The sequence below is a fragment of the Bombina bombina genome, chromosome 4 (genome assembly GCF_027579735.1).
Source record: "Bombina bombina isolate aBomBom1 chromosome 4, aBomBom1.pri, whole genome shotgun sequence".
In the NCBI taxonomy this organism is placed as follows: Eukaryota; Metazoa; Chordata; class Amphibia; order Anura; family Bombinatoridae; genus Bombina; species Bombina bombina.
The window spans coordinates 626,103,611-626,117,234 of NC_069502.1; the positions used below are offsets into that span (position 1 = coordinate 626,103,611).

At 37.4% G+C, this 13,624-nt stretch overlaps 1 protein-coding gene across 1 annotated transcript in view; it reads left to right on the forward strand.

Moving 5' to 3' along the window:
- Positions 1-13,624, forward strand: part of EZR (ezrin) — a 142,440-nt gene that overhangs the window by 111,727 nt on the left and 17,089 nt on the right. The window contains exons 8-10 of the mRNA XM_053710652.1: positions 766-862; positions 2,172-2,335; positions 10,217-10,347. Coding sequence (XP_053566627.1) covers positions 766-862; positions 2,172-2,335; positions 10,217-10,347 — 392 coding nt within the window. The remainder of the gene's footprint in view (positions 1-765; positions 863-2,171; positions 2,336-10,216; positions 10,348-13,624) is intronic.

The window sequence follows — 13,624 nt, forward strand, 5'->3', positions numbered from 1 at the left end:
TTGCAGGGATTAAACACACAGTTCCACAGTGTGAAGTGGAAAAATGGCATGCGGTGCCCAGTTAGAGCATGTGATTTTTTCCACTAAAATGCCCCTTTTCAAGTACTAAACCTAATTAATGTTTTTTGCCCTTCATGTACACATATTCTAACCCCACATAAACAGGCAAAGACAATGCTGGCTTTGGGAAGCTACATTAAAACAAAGAAAGCTTTCATAGAAATATATAAAGTACCAACCTTTTATTATAAACTCTTATGTCCCTTTAAACATAATGTTTAGCACCTTAGCTGTAAAAGAGAGCTGCAATGCAGCCCTGTAAAGCAGCCACAGGTTAATTATATAAGAAAAAGGATAGAACTCGCAACTAATTAAATAGAACTGTTTTGTTGTGTAAATATTTGTTTAAAAGTGGTGTGTGTGTATATATATATATATAATTTATATATATTTATATACATACATACAGTGTGTGTGTGTATATATATATATCTTTATTTACATACATACAGTGTGTGTGTGTGTATATATATATATATATATATATATATATCTTTATTATTATTTTATATATATATATATATATATATATATATATATATATATATATACATACAGTATATATACCTTCGCGGCAAATGGAATTCATGTATTTGTCATTTTCATTCATCACCTGTTTTGTTTTGAAATTGGCTTGTTTATATTCAGATTTTGTTTCTGTCTGTATATTTCCAGTATCATTTTTAAACTTTTTTTTTTTTTTAGGTTGACTCCAAAGATTGGTTTTCCTTGGAGTGAAATTAGGAACATTTCCTTCAATGACAAGAAGTTCATCATCAAACCAATCGACAAGAAAGCACCTGTAAGTGGTAAAGCAGTGTAATTACTGTCTAGTATCTTGCATTCAAATTGCCCCACCCTTGTGTCTAGTTTTTATAAGCAGCAGATATATGCTACAAAGGGGGCTTGCCGAGACTTGCAGTCCCATTTGCATTTAATTGAGATTAACTTATTTTCATTTTGAGCTACTGTAGAAATGTACTAATATCTTAAAAAACACAATATGAGTGCATTAAATAATTTATATAACTTGTCCATGGTTTACTAATACATCTGTTTTCATTCAATTTGATTCAAAGTAGATTCTATATATTCCTTTAGCAATGGGATTTGTGATTCTATCACTCCTGTGTAGCAAAAAATAATTGTATAGCCAACAACACCAGTACAAATAACCAAACATTTTTCTTTTATGATTCAGCATACAATAAAAGAAACATTTCTAATTTACTTTTACTATCAAATTTACTTTGTTTTCTTGGTATTCTTTGTTGAAGAGCATACCTAGGAAGGTAGCGTTCATGCATCCTGAGCGCTATATGAGTTTTAACAATGTCCATTTTGAGCACTGTATGACAGCAGTGTTTGTTCAGTGTACTGTATAACATTGGTAAAAGCATTCATGCAAAACTGCTGCCGTATATTCTTTTATAATAGAAGTACCTTGGGAAATGTTTTAAAATGATCAGCTCTGCTTGAATCATGTATGAAAAAAATTGGGTTACATATCCCATATGCGTTATGTTCCAACCTCAGGTTGTCATATATTTCTTCTGTTCTGCATATGTTCACTGCCTTGGTACATAGAAATAAGAGGATTACGTGCATTGACTGAAAGTACAAATCTGTCAGATGCACATTTATATGCACTTGTTCAGACACTAACAACACAAGATTCCATTAAAGGGACTCTCAGGTCAAATTAAATTTTCATGATTAAGATACAGCATGTCATTTTATTAACTTTCCAATTTACTTCTAATAAAAAAAATGTGCACAGTATTTTTATATTTACACTTTTTGAGTCACCAGCTCCTACTGAGCATGTGCAAGAGTTCACAGACTATACGTATATGCATTTGTGATTGGCTGATTGCTATCACATGGTACAGGGGGAGTGGAAATATACATAACTTTGAAATTTGTTAGAAAAAAAATCTACAACTCATTTGAAGTTCAGAGTAAATGCTTTGCATTGTCTTGTTATCTTGCATTTGTTGATTATGCAAATCTACTGGGTTTACTGGTACTTTAACTTTAAATGAGACTTTCTAAAATAAAAAGTAGACATGTTATTTATGGGTTCATTGTGTACTTGTTTGTGTTTACAGGACTTTGTGTTCTATGCACCACGTCTCAGAATTAACAAGCGTATCCTTCAGCTCTGCATGGGTAACCATGAGCTGTACATGCGCCGCAGAAAGCCTGACACTATTGAGGTGCAGCAGATGAAGGCACAGGCTAAGGAGGAGAAACTTCAGAAACAATTGGAAAGGTGAGAAGAACCAATGTTGTTCACGTTATCAGTTAAAGGGACATTATACACTCATTTTTTCTTTGCATAAATGTTTTGTAGATGTTCTATTTATATAGCCCCTAAAGTTTTCTTTTTAAAAAAATGTATAGTTTTGCTTATTTTTAAATAAATACTGTCAGCTACCTTCTCTAGCTTGCTCCTGTTTGTGTAAAGTCTTTTCATATGCAAAAGAAGGGGGAGGGTCTTATCTCCCACTTGCAGTGGGCTTTCCGGCCACCTTTTCAACAGAGCTAAACTTAGAACTTCTAAGTAATTTTTAAAACCCATTTTATACTGGATTTTTATATCAGTATCTGTGCATCTTATTCTTTATAGCAGTGATTTTTAACCTTTTTTTTGCCGTGGCACACCACCATCCCAAAATTTAAAAACAAACACACACATACTGTATGTATTGTGCTGTTATGCCATGCCTCCTACAAACTACCCCTGCACTGGGAGTAAAAAACAAGCAAAGTTTAAAAAATATGTCACACTGTTGTCAGTCTGCCGTGGCACACCTGAGGATCTCGCACGGCACACTAGTGTGCCACAGCACACTGGTTGAAAAACACTGCTTTATAGTAGTGTCTATTACATGCAGTTATATGAAAATGAGTGTATACTGTCCCTTTAATATCTCTAGAATGTCTAGATGAGAGAAATGAATAATGACCTAAAATAACATCATATAGTATAACATAAATAATAACAGTCTATAAGAAATATTGGATTATGTTTTGCTTACTATTCTCAATGTCATTATAGTCAGTTTAGAAAGTTTCAACTAATACAGATATACTTAATGTTGATTAGAGCATGGCAATTTAATTGTGTTTTAACAGTTTTTTAAACCAATGTTTTACTAAACAGTATCAGCTATGGCCAAAAAAAATGATTCAGCTGTAAATCAAAAAACTGTTTCCCACAGACATATCAGAGTTAATATGGCCTCAAGTTAAAGCAGTTTTTAACTATATTCTGTACAACTGTATTCCACATCACAATTGTTGGCACCATAAAAAAAAAATATATATTTAATAAGCATATTGGGATTTGGCACAAGACCATTATAACATTCAACAGGACTTGACAAATCCATGAAGACAGAAGCCACAGCTCCTAAAATGTCACTTCTGGGCCCTAACACTTTTTTCCTTTGCTTATCTACAGTATGTATAAATTCCTTTTCTAGCTCTGAAATTGTGTTGATGGCAATTAAATATTGTGTCTGACCCAGTGGTGTATTTAGGTTTTGTGCTGCCCTAGGCACTCAACATTCTGCTGCCCCCTCCACCCCTCCTACCCCCCAGGTTTTAGGCTTTTTTTTAGCTATATTTTTTTTTTTTGTCATGGTGAAACATTACTTTTTTTTTTTGCCATTTCTAAAGTAAATGTTTTGGGGGGAAATCAACTTTTTAAGCTATTAGTCTTTTACATGAATGACAGAATATTACAGAGTAAAGTGTCCCTTTATCTGGAGAGATGAGTAACAGGGAAAAGCATATAGAAATCAAATTTAAAAAATATTGCAAGCATAATATATATATATATATATATATATATATATATATATATATATATGATAAAAGGGAACAAGGCACAACATTCCTCAGTCTGTGCAAATGTTACTTCCCCCTCCATATAGCTGTACTGCTGTAAGGATCCCCCTCCTTTCACAATAAACATCTGAATGATCCTCCCTCCTCTTCCCAACTAAAACAAGCACATTGGAATAATAATTGAATGGATATCAAGCCTATAAAAAAAATCTAACACACTAATAAATTGTGAAGTCTTCTGGATTGTTTACCTTCACAATGTCAGCTCAGCAAGCCTAGCTCTCACCTCCAGGGGAAGGGAACACGCTGTCTTCCTGGCTTTTCCCTCCTTTTCATCCTTGCAGTGCAGGATCCTGGTACAGAGGAGCCAGAGCTTGGCTGTGAATAATGAGGGCAAACACAAAGCACTGACAGCAGCAGGAAATCGTTCTCTATTAGGAGCTGCTCCCCCCCCCCCCCCCCACCGGGCTGCATGCAGACTGCTCTCTTCAGCAGGAGGGAGGGGCTCTCAGTCGCATACAGACAGAGTAACAGTAACGTTTTATTAAACTGCAAAAAAAGATATTGCACAAAAGATTGTTTTTCATTTATATATTATTTATCTGTTAAGTATTGCTTATGTCATTATTATTATTATCTTACTCTTCATGCATACTAATTATAACTAAGTGAGATAATAATAAGACTTAAGCAATACTGCACAGATAAATAATATAAAATTGAAAAGCAATCTTTTGTGCAATAACTTTTGCAGTTAAATAAAACAAAATATTCAGCATATTGGCTTCTGAAAACATTAAAATAAATTATTTTAAGCTACCTGTTATAACTAAAGTTACTAAACATATAATGCAGATTCCCTCACTCGCACACTAACATAGGTGCAGCTGAGCTCACATGGTGGATCTGTTAACACCTCCCCCTCTTCCCAGCGTGCTGCTTCCAGAACCAGATAAGCACTCAGACTCCGGATAGGAAGTGGAACTAGTCTAGAGCTGCAGGTCCTAATTGAGGGAGAGAGCAGACTGACACTTGAAGGCGGCATCTTCATATAGCGCTGTTTGTCCACTTCAGACTCCAAAGAAGCGCTATTGTGCTCCACTGTTGCTTTCCCGGGTAGGAACTGCAGCTGCATAGGAACTGCAGCAGTAGGTCCTACCTTGAGGGAGGGAGCAGAGGTAGATGGCCTCGGGACATGTAGGGCTCAGGAGGACCGAGGCAATAATAAAGTGACAGACACACACTTGATGTGAGTGCCGCTGTGCCTCCCAACAACCCCGGCTCAAGGTTTTCCCCTACTGTTGCATAATTTAAGCCCCCTAATCTGCCGTTCCCCACAGAGCCTGCAGAAAGTGCCGCCCCCTCCAATCTGCCGCCCTAGGCCCGTGCCTTGTTGGCCTAGGCCATAATACGCCCATGGTCTGACCAATAAGTTTCATAATAAATTATCAGCCCCTCTTTTCAGCTGTTTGTAGGCACAGATATCCCAAAAAAACAATTTATGAACAATTGTTATTCACTGAATTACATCAGAAAAAAATCAAACAATTATTTAACTATATAAACTGGAGTGGCTCCAATAACTGCATCACTATTCTGTAAACCAGCACATTTTTCTATTATAAAAGTATTTATTATTAGCTAATAATTAAAATGTAGGTTCACCTCTTGTAGTATTTTTCCTTTTGTAACGACTAGATTACGAGTTTTGCGGTATGAGTAAAAAAGCAGCGTTAAGGCTCATAACGCTGCTTTTTCACTCCCACTGGTATTACGAGCCTTGCAGGTTTAGGGGCACCGCACACTTTTTTGGCCATACCGAAATGGGACTTCCATAGCGCCGGTATTACAAGCTTTTTCTGGGAGGCCAAAAAGTGAGCGGTACAGCCTATCCCGCAAGATTCGTAACGCATTCTAAAGTCAGTAGTTATGAGTTTTACGTTACAGAGCTGTAGCATAAAACTCATAGCTAAAGTGTTACAAAGTACACAAACACCCATAAACTACCTATTAACCCCTAAACTGAGGCCCTCCCGCATCGCAAACACTAAAATTAACGCCTAATCTGCCGCTCCCGACATCGCCGCCACTACAATAAACGTATAGACCCCTAAACCGCCGCACTCCCGCCTCGCAAACACTAGTTAAATATTATTAACCCCTAATCTGCTGTCCCTAACATCACTACAACCTACATTACAGTTATTAACCCATACTCTTCTGCCCCCAATGTCACCGCCACTATACTAAAGTTATTAACCCCTAAACCTATGTCTAACCCTAACACCCCCTAACTTAAATATAATTAAAATTAATCTAAATAAAAATTCCGATCATTACCTAAATTATTCCTATTTAAAACTAAATACTTATCTATAAAATAAACCCTAAGCTAGCTACAATATAACTAATATTTACATTGTAGCTAGTTTAGGGTTTATTTTTATTTTACAGGCAAGTTTGTATTTATTTTAACTATGTAGATTAGTTAGTAAATAGTTATTAACAGTTTATTAACTACCTAGCTAAAATAAATACAAATTTACCTGTGAAATAATGCCTAACCTGAGTTACACTAACACCTAACCTTACACTACAATTAAATAAATTACCTAAATTACAAAAAACCCCCACTAAATTACACAAAATAAAAAAGACATTATCAGATATTTAAACTAATTACTTCTAATCTAATAGCCCTATCAAAATACCCCCCCCCTCCAAATAAAAAAAAACTAAACTAAAAGGGCCTTTTGCGGGGCATTGCCCCAAAGAAATCAGCTCTTTTACCTGTTAAAAAAACAAACAAAAAAACACCCACCACCCACACAACCAACCCCCAAAAAATAAAATCCTAACTAAAAAAAAACCTAGGGCAATTGGATGGGCATTGCCCTTAAAAGGGCATTTAGCTCTTTTTCAAAAGCCCAAACCCCTAATCTAAAAAATAAAACCCACCCAATAAACCCTTAAAAAAACCTTCCGACGCGGAGCTGGTCCATCTTCAAGACATCCAATAGGATTGAGCTTGCATTATATTGGCTGTTCCAATCAGCCAATAGAATGCAAGCTCAATCCTATTGGCTGATTGCATCAGCCAATAGGATTTTTTTCACCTTAAATTCCAATTGGCTAATAGAATTCTATCAGCCAATCGGAATTCAAGGGACACCATATTGGATGACGCCATTTAAAAGAAACCTTCATTCGTGAATGCTTGCTGGGAACGCAAGAATAGCAGACCCCACCCCTCCCCTGCATATGAAAAGACCCATTGCACAACCAGGAGTCTGTAGACATCAGTATACATCTAAAGCTTTGGGGCTTGGTTAGGAGTCTGAAAATCAGCATAATGTTATTTAAAATTAAGCAAAGCTATACATTTTTACAAAAACACTCCAAGATGGGCTATATAAATGGATCATCTACACAACATTTTTGCAAAGATAAATCTAGTGTACAATGTCCCTTTAATTCTCACAATAGTCTTATATAGTAAAACTGTGCTGTGTCCATAAATGTTCCCTCTGCTAAAGTCAAACTCACAGGCCTATAGTCTACTCTAGTGCCCTTTATTAAAGGAGCACAATACTAATCACTATTCAGTCAACATAAAGGCGCAGCTAGCACAGGTCAAAGCTCATCAAAACTCTTGTGCAAATATTTTCTGGACTTACTTTTTTCTTTTATATTTATTAATGACATCAAGAAGAGAAGTGTTAACTACATTACCCTACAAAGTACGATCATTACGTTGAGTTCATCTTTATCCACAGTCTGTTGTTAAATATAGAACAGAAGTAATCATTAACCCTTTGAGTGCTAAGCACTTTCCCACCTGGGTGCTAAGTTTTTTTTAATGTTTTTTTTTTTTTTAACAATTTTTTTGTAACTTTTATTTTTTTATTTTTTTCAGACCCCCAAGACTTACTGTTGGAAAGGTTAGGCGATTACCTTTCCAATGGTGTTGGGGGTCTGTAGCTGCTTAGATGCCTGAGATACAGGCTTCTAAGCAGGGTAGCCCCCTGCTCCTATACTTAACATTGTTAAGTATAAATAAAGTTGCACGGTGACGTCATTACGCGTGACGTCACCACGCAAAACGGGAAGCCCCGGCGATGCCTGTGACTCTACAGGCACGATCACCGGGGTAGGAGCAGGTGGGAGCCCCCAGATCTCCCTCAAGGTGGGAGAGTGCTAGTGACGGCTCTGAGCCGTCGTCAGTACCAGAGTGGGAAACTCTGTGACGGCTCAGAGCCGTCATTAGCACTCAAAGGGTTAAAGGGACATAAACCCAATACATTTTCTTTTGTTATTCAGAAAGAGCATAAAATTTTAAACAACTTTTCAGTTTACTTCTATTATCAAATTTGCTTTATTTTCTTGTTATGTAGCTGAATACATAAGGTGAGCCAATAAGAGGTATATATGCGCAGCCACCAATCAGCAGTTAGCTCCCAGTAGTGCACTGCTGCTCCTGAGCCTACCTAGGTATGCTTTTAAATAAAAATGATACCAAGAGAATTAAGGAAACTAGATAATGTAAGTAAATATGAAAGTTGTGTAAAATTGTATTCTCTATCTGAATTACGAAATAGAAATTTGGTCAGTCATATCTCTTTAAGACAGTCTGCTATTTCCTTATCTCCTTCCATAAATATTCTAACATCTATCTGGAGTTCCAAACCAAATAATATCTAGAACAAAGTCCAGAGGTGCAGGGGGCTCTAAACTGAGCAAATATAGGTCAGTTCGTATGTGACAAATACCGGGTATTCTTTGGGGATATGGACACAGGTACAAGGATCAGCCGCTCTCTCCAATCACACAGAAACGTGAAGAAATCTACCCAACTTCAGTCTGAAAGACAGAAAAAGAAGAGGCGCTTCCTTGTTTGTATCAGCTGTAAACAATGAGGCAGGTAACATGTCACTCTCTCTCAGTATACTCGCAAAGGAGGCTAATGGAAACAGACTGGAGTCTCACAGCGCTCCAGCACGCTGATACCACGGTCCTCAGAACCAGGATACAAGGTGCCCAAACTCAGGAAAGGGTGTTATCCAACTCTATTACGAAAATGCCCCTAATGACCAGATCCGGCTGATCAGCAAAAAGGGGGAGTGATCATAAAGATCAGACGATACGAAGTGATAGTATAAAACACACTTTAAAGGGACAGTCAAGTCCAAAAAAACCTTTCATGTTTCAAATAGGGCATGTAATTTAAACAACTTTCCAATTTACTTTTATCACCAATTTTACGTTGTTCTCTTGGTATTCTTAGTTGAAAGCTAAACCCAGGAGGTTCATATGCTAATTTCTTAGACCTTGAAGGCCGCCTCTAATCTAAATGCATTTTGATAGTTTTTCACCACTAGAGGGCATTAGTTCATGTGTTTCATATAGATAACATCGAGCTCATGCACGTGAATTTACCATGGAGACAACTCTGATTGGCTAAAATGCAAGTCTGTCAAAAGAACTGAAATAAGGGGGCAGTCTGCTGAGGCTTAGATTCAAGATATTACAGAGGTAAAACGTGTATAATTATAATTGTGTTAGTTATGCAAAACTGGGAAATTGGTAATTAAGGGATTATCTATCTTTTAAAACAACAAAAATTCTGGTGTCGACTGTCCCTTTTAATTAGGTTAAAATACTTAAAACAATGTAGCACTCATAAGTGCATTAGTGTGGTAAGCTACGCGTTTCTCAGTCTGCTGAGCGTTTCTTCAGGCATAAAGACGAATCACTTTGTATCCTATTTAAATCTACCTTACCCAATAGTATTGCAAAGAGCAATACTTTGTAATACTAATTAAAGTGTGTTTTATACATATCACTTCGTATCGTCTGATCTTTATGATCACTCCCCCTTTTTGCTGATCAGCCGGATCTGGTCATTCGGGGCATTTTCGTAGTAGAGTTGGATAACACCCTTTCCTGAGTTTGGGCACCTTGTATCCTGGTTCTGAGGGCCGTGGTATCAGCGGGCTGGAGCGCTGTGAGACTCCAGTCTGTTTCCATTAGCATGACAGAGTGCTGCCTCCTTTGTGAGTATACTGAGAGCGAGTGACACGTTACCTGCCTCTTTGTTTACAACTGATACGCACAAGGAAGCACCTCTTTTTCTGTCTTTCAGACTGAAGTTGGGTATATGGAGTTCCACTTTCTCTTAATGTTCTCCATTCACTAATATCTAAATAAAGCTTTGTCGCTATTTTTCATTGACCATGTTATCTTCTCCTCTGCAGGACCCTTATAATTTGTAATTAACTACTCATTTTCCTCTTTGCAGACAACAGTTGGAAAATGAAAAGAAAAAAAGAGAAGCTGTTGAGAAAGAAAAGGAACAGATGCTGAGAGAAAAGGAGGCACTGATGCTCAGGCTACATGACTATGAGGAACAGACCAAGAGGGCAGAAAGAGGTATAGCCCTTGATTGTGTCAGCACAATGTTAAATATGTCTTTATCATATTAATGATTAAATTGATAAACCTTGAGATTGTAATTACTCTCTTAAATTGGTTGCTCCAAACCATATTCTGTTTTACTCTATCATTAAACCTCTCATATAATGAAATATCAGTAATAAATTAGTAGCAGACTTTATTATTATTATTATTATTATGATGATGATGGTTATAAGTTTGTATAGAGTGTAAAACTTAAATGGCTTTAGCAGAATGCATATGCTCCTCATGATTGACTCGTCAGCCTACTAACGTGCACAGGCCTATGTTTTTAACCTCTTTGCAAGGGATAAATACCTAGTCACAAAGGGGCATTCCTGTAGTACTACCACCCTCTAAATGATTATGGCATTTTATTATTGCTGTAACATGTCCCTTTAAAGGGACAAAATACCCATATGCTAAATCACTTTAAAGTGATGCAGCATAACTGTAAAAAGCTGACATGAAAATATCACCTGAGCATCTCTGTGTAAAAAAGGAAGATATTTTACCTCAAAATTTCTTCAGCTCACCAGAGTGCTGTGTAAACAGTTATACTTCAGCTACTGTCCAGCTGCAAGTTGAACCCCCCCAAAAAAAAACAAAAAACAATAGCCAGTCGGCATCAGCAGTGCTGAGGTAATGCTTTGCCTTTGCTGTGATCTCATGAGATTTGACTGAAATCTCATTAGATTTCATGGAACTTACTTAAAGGGATACTAAACCCATTTTTTTAATTTCATGATTCAGATAGAGCATGAGATTTTAAGCACCTTTCTAATTTTCTCCTATTATCAATTTTTCTTTGTTCTCATGCTATCTTGATTTGAAAAAGCAGTACTGTAAGCTTTAGAGCCAGACCATTTTTTGTTCAGCACATGGGTAGCACTTGCTGATTTGTGGCTAAATGTAGCAAACCAATCAGCAGCTCTACCAAGGTGCTGAACTAAAAAATGGGCCGGCTCCTAACCTTTTATTACTGCTTTTTCAAATCAAGATAACATGAGAACAAAAAAAATTGATAATAGGAGTAAATTAGAAAGTTGCTTAAAATTGCATGCTCTATCTGAATCATGAAAGAAAAAATGAGTGGTTAGTATCCCTTTAAACTGAATAGGAAAATAACATGACTGTGCCTGCACATAACAGATGCACACTCCCTTGCTTATCCTGGGACAAGCATCCTAACTGGCTGCTTAACGTATACTTAAGAAATCTGAGGTAAAATATCTTCCTTTCTCTTGTAAGATGTATCGAGTCCACAGATTCATCCATACTTGTGGGATATTCTCCTTCCTTACTTGAAGTGGAAAAGAGAGCACCCACAGCAGAGCTGTCTATATAGCTCATCCCTTAGCTCCACCCCCCAGTCATTCTCTTTGCCTACTCTAAGTACTAGGAAGGGTAAAGTGAGTGTGGTGACAAAAAATGTTAGTTTTTATTTTCTCAAGCAAAAGTTTATTTTAAATGGTACCAGTGTGTACTATTTACTCTCTGGCAGAAAAGGGATGAAGATTTCTGCAAGGAGGATGATGATCTTAACACTTTGTAACTAAGATCCACTGCTGTTCTCACAAGGGCTGAAGAGTACAGGATAACTTCAGTTGGGGGAACGATTTGCATGCTAAGCTGCATTGAGGTATGCTCAGTCTATTTTTTTTCTAGACAGACTGATAATTCTAGAAAAGGCTGGCAATATCCCCATGAGGGAAGGGTAAGCTGTATTCAGACACTTAGTAGGAATCCCAGCTTGCATAAAGGGCTCATTGGTTACTGGTGACACTGATAGGAAAAAACGTTTTTTTATTGCAAACATAACGTTTTTTGAGGGACTTTAAGGGGTCATTGTGGCTTATTTAAGGGTTATTAACCCACATGGCTAGTGTTTCTTTTAGGCCCCATAACATTGAGTGAGGTGGGAGGGGCCTATTTTCGCGCCTCAGTTGCGCAGTTTCTTTTACTCAGAGACATCCAGCTGCTTCTCCAGAGGGTCCTGCTGTGTTTGAGGGCTTAAAAGAAGTTTTTTCCCCCACAAATCTTTCCTAAAGGGCAGGTAGGCGCCACAGCAGATCTGTGGCAAGGTGCTGAACGTTTTTTTACCGGTTTTTGACGTTTTGTCAATCCGGTTTTTACATTAAGGGGTTAATCGTTTATTTATCTAGCTGTGCAAACTTACTAAGGCTTTATGATGCTACTGTAAACATTTCGTAAAGTTTACTGCTTTTTTACACTGTTTTGCAAGAGTTTGCATCTTTTTCTTCTCTTAAAGGCATAGTACCGTTTTTTTCTAAGTATTATTTGCTTTGATTAAAGTGTTTTCCAAGCTTGCTTGTTTCATTACTAGCCTGCTTAACATGTCTGACATCAATGAAAATCCTTGTTCAATGTGTTTAGAAGCCATTGTGGAACCCCCTCTTAGAATGTGTCCCACTTGCACTGATATGTCTATAAATTATAAAGAGCATATTTTAGCACTTAATAATATAGCAATAGATGATTCTCAGACAGAAGGAAATGAGGGTTTGCCATCTAGCTCTCCCCAAGTGTCACAACCAGTAACGCCCGCACCAGTGACGCCAAGTACCTCTAGTGCGTCAAATTCATTTACTTTACAAGACATGGCCACAGTTATGAATACAACCCTCACAGAAGTTTTATCTAAACTGCCTGGTTTACAAGGAAAGCGTGACAGCTCTGGGTTAAGAACAAATGCTGAGCCGTCTAACGCTTTAGTAGCCGTATCCGATATACCCTCACAATGTTCTGAAGTAGGGGTAAGGGATTTGTTATCTGAGGGAGAAATTTCTGTTTCAGTAAAGACACTCCCTCAGACAGATTCTGATATGACGGCCTTTAAATTTAAGCTTGAACACCTCCGCTTATTGCTCAGGGAGGTATAAGCGACTCTAGATGATTGTGACCCTATAGTGGTCCCAGAGAAATTGTGTAAAATGGACAAATACTTAGAGGCTCCTGTTTACACTAATGTTTTTCCAGTCCCTAAGAGGATTGTGAATATTGTTACTAAGGAGTGGAATAGCCCAGGTATTCCGTTCGCTCCCCCTCCTGTTTTTAAGAAAATGTTTCCCATATCTGACACCATGCGGGACTCGTGGCAGACGATTCCTAAGGTGGAGGGAGCTATTTCTACTCTTGCTAAGCGTACAACTATACCTATCGAAGACAGTTGTGCTTTCAAAGATCCTATGGATAAAAAATTAGAGGGTCTCCTGAAGAAAATTTTTGTTCA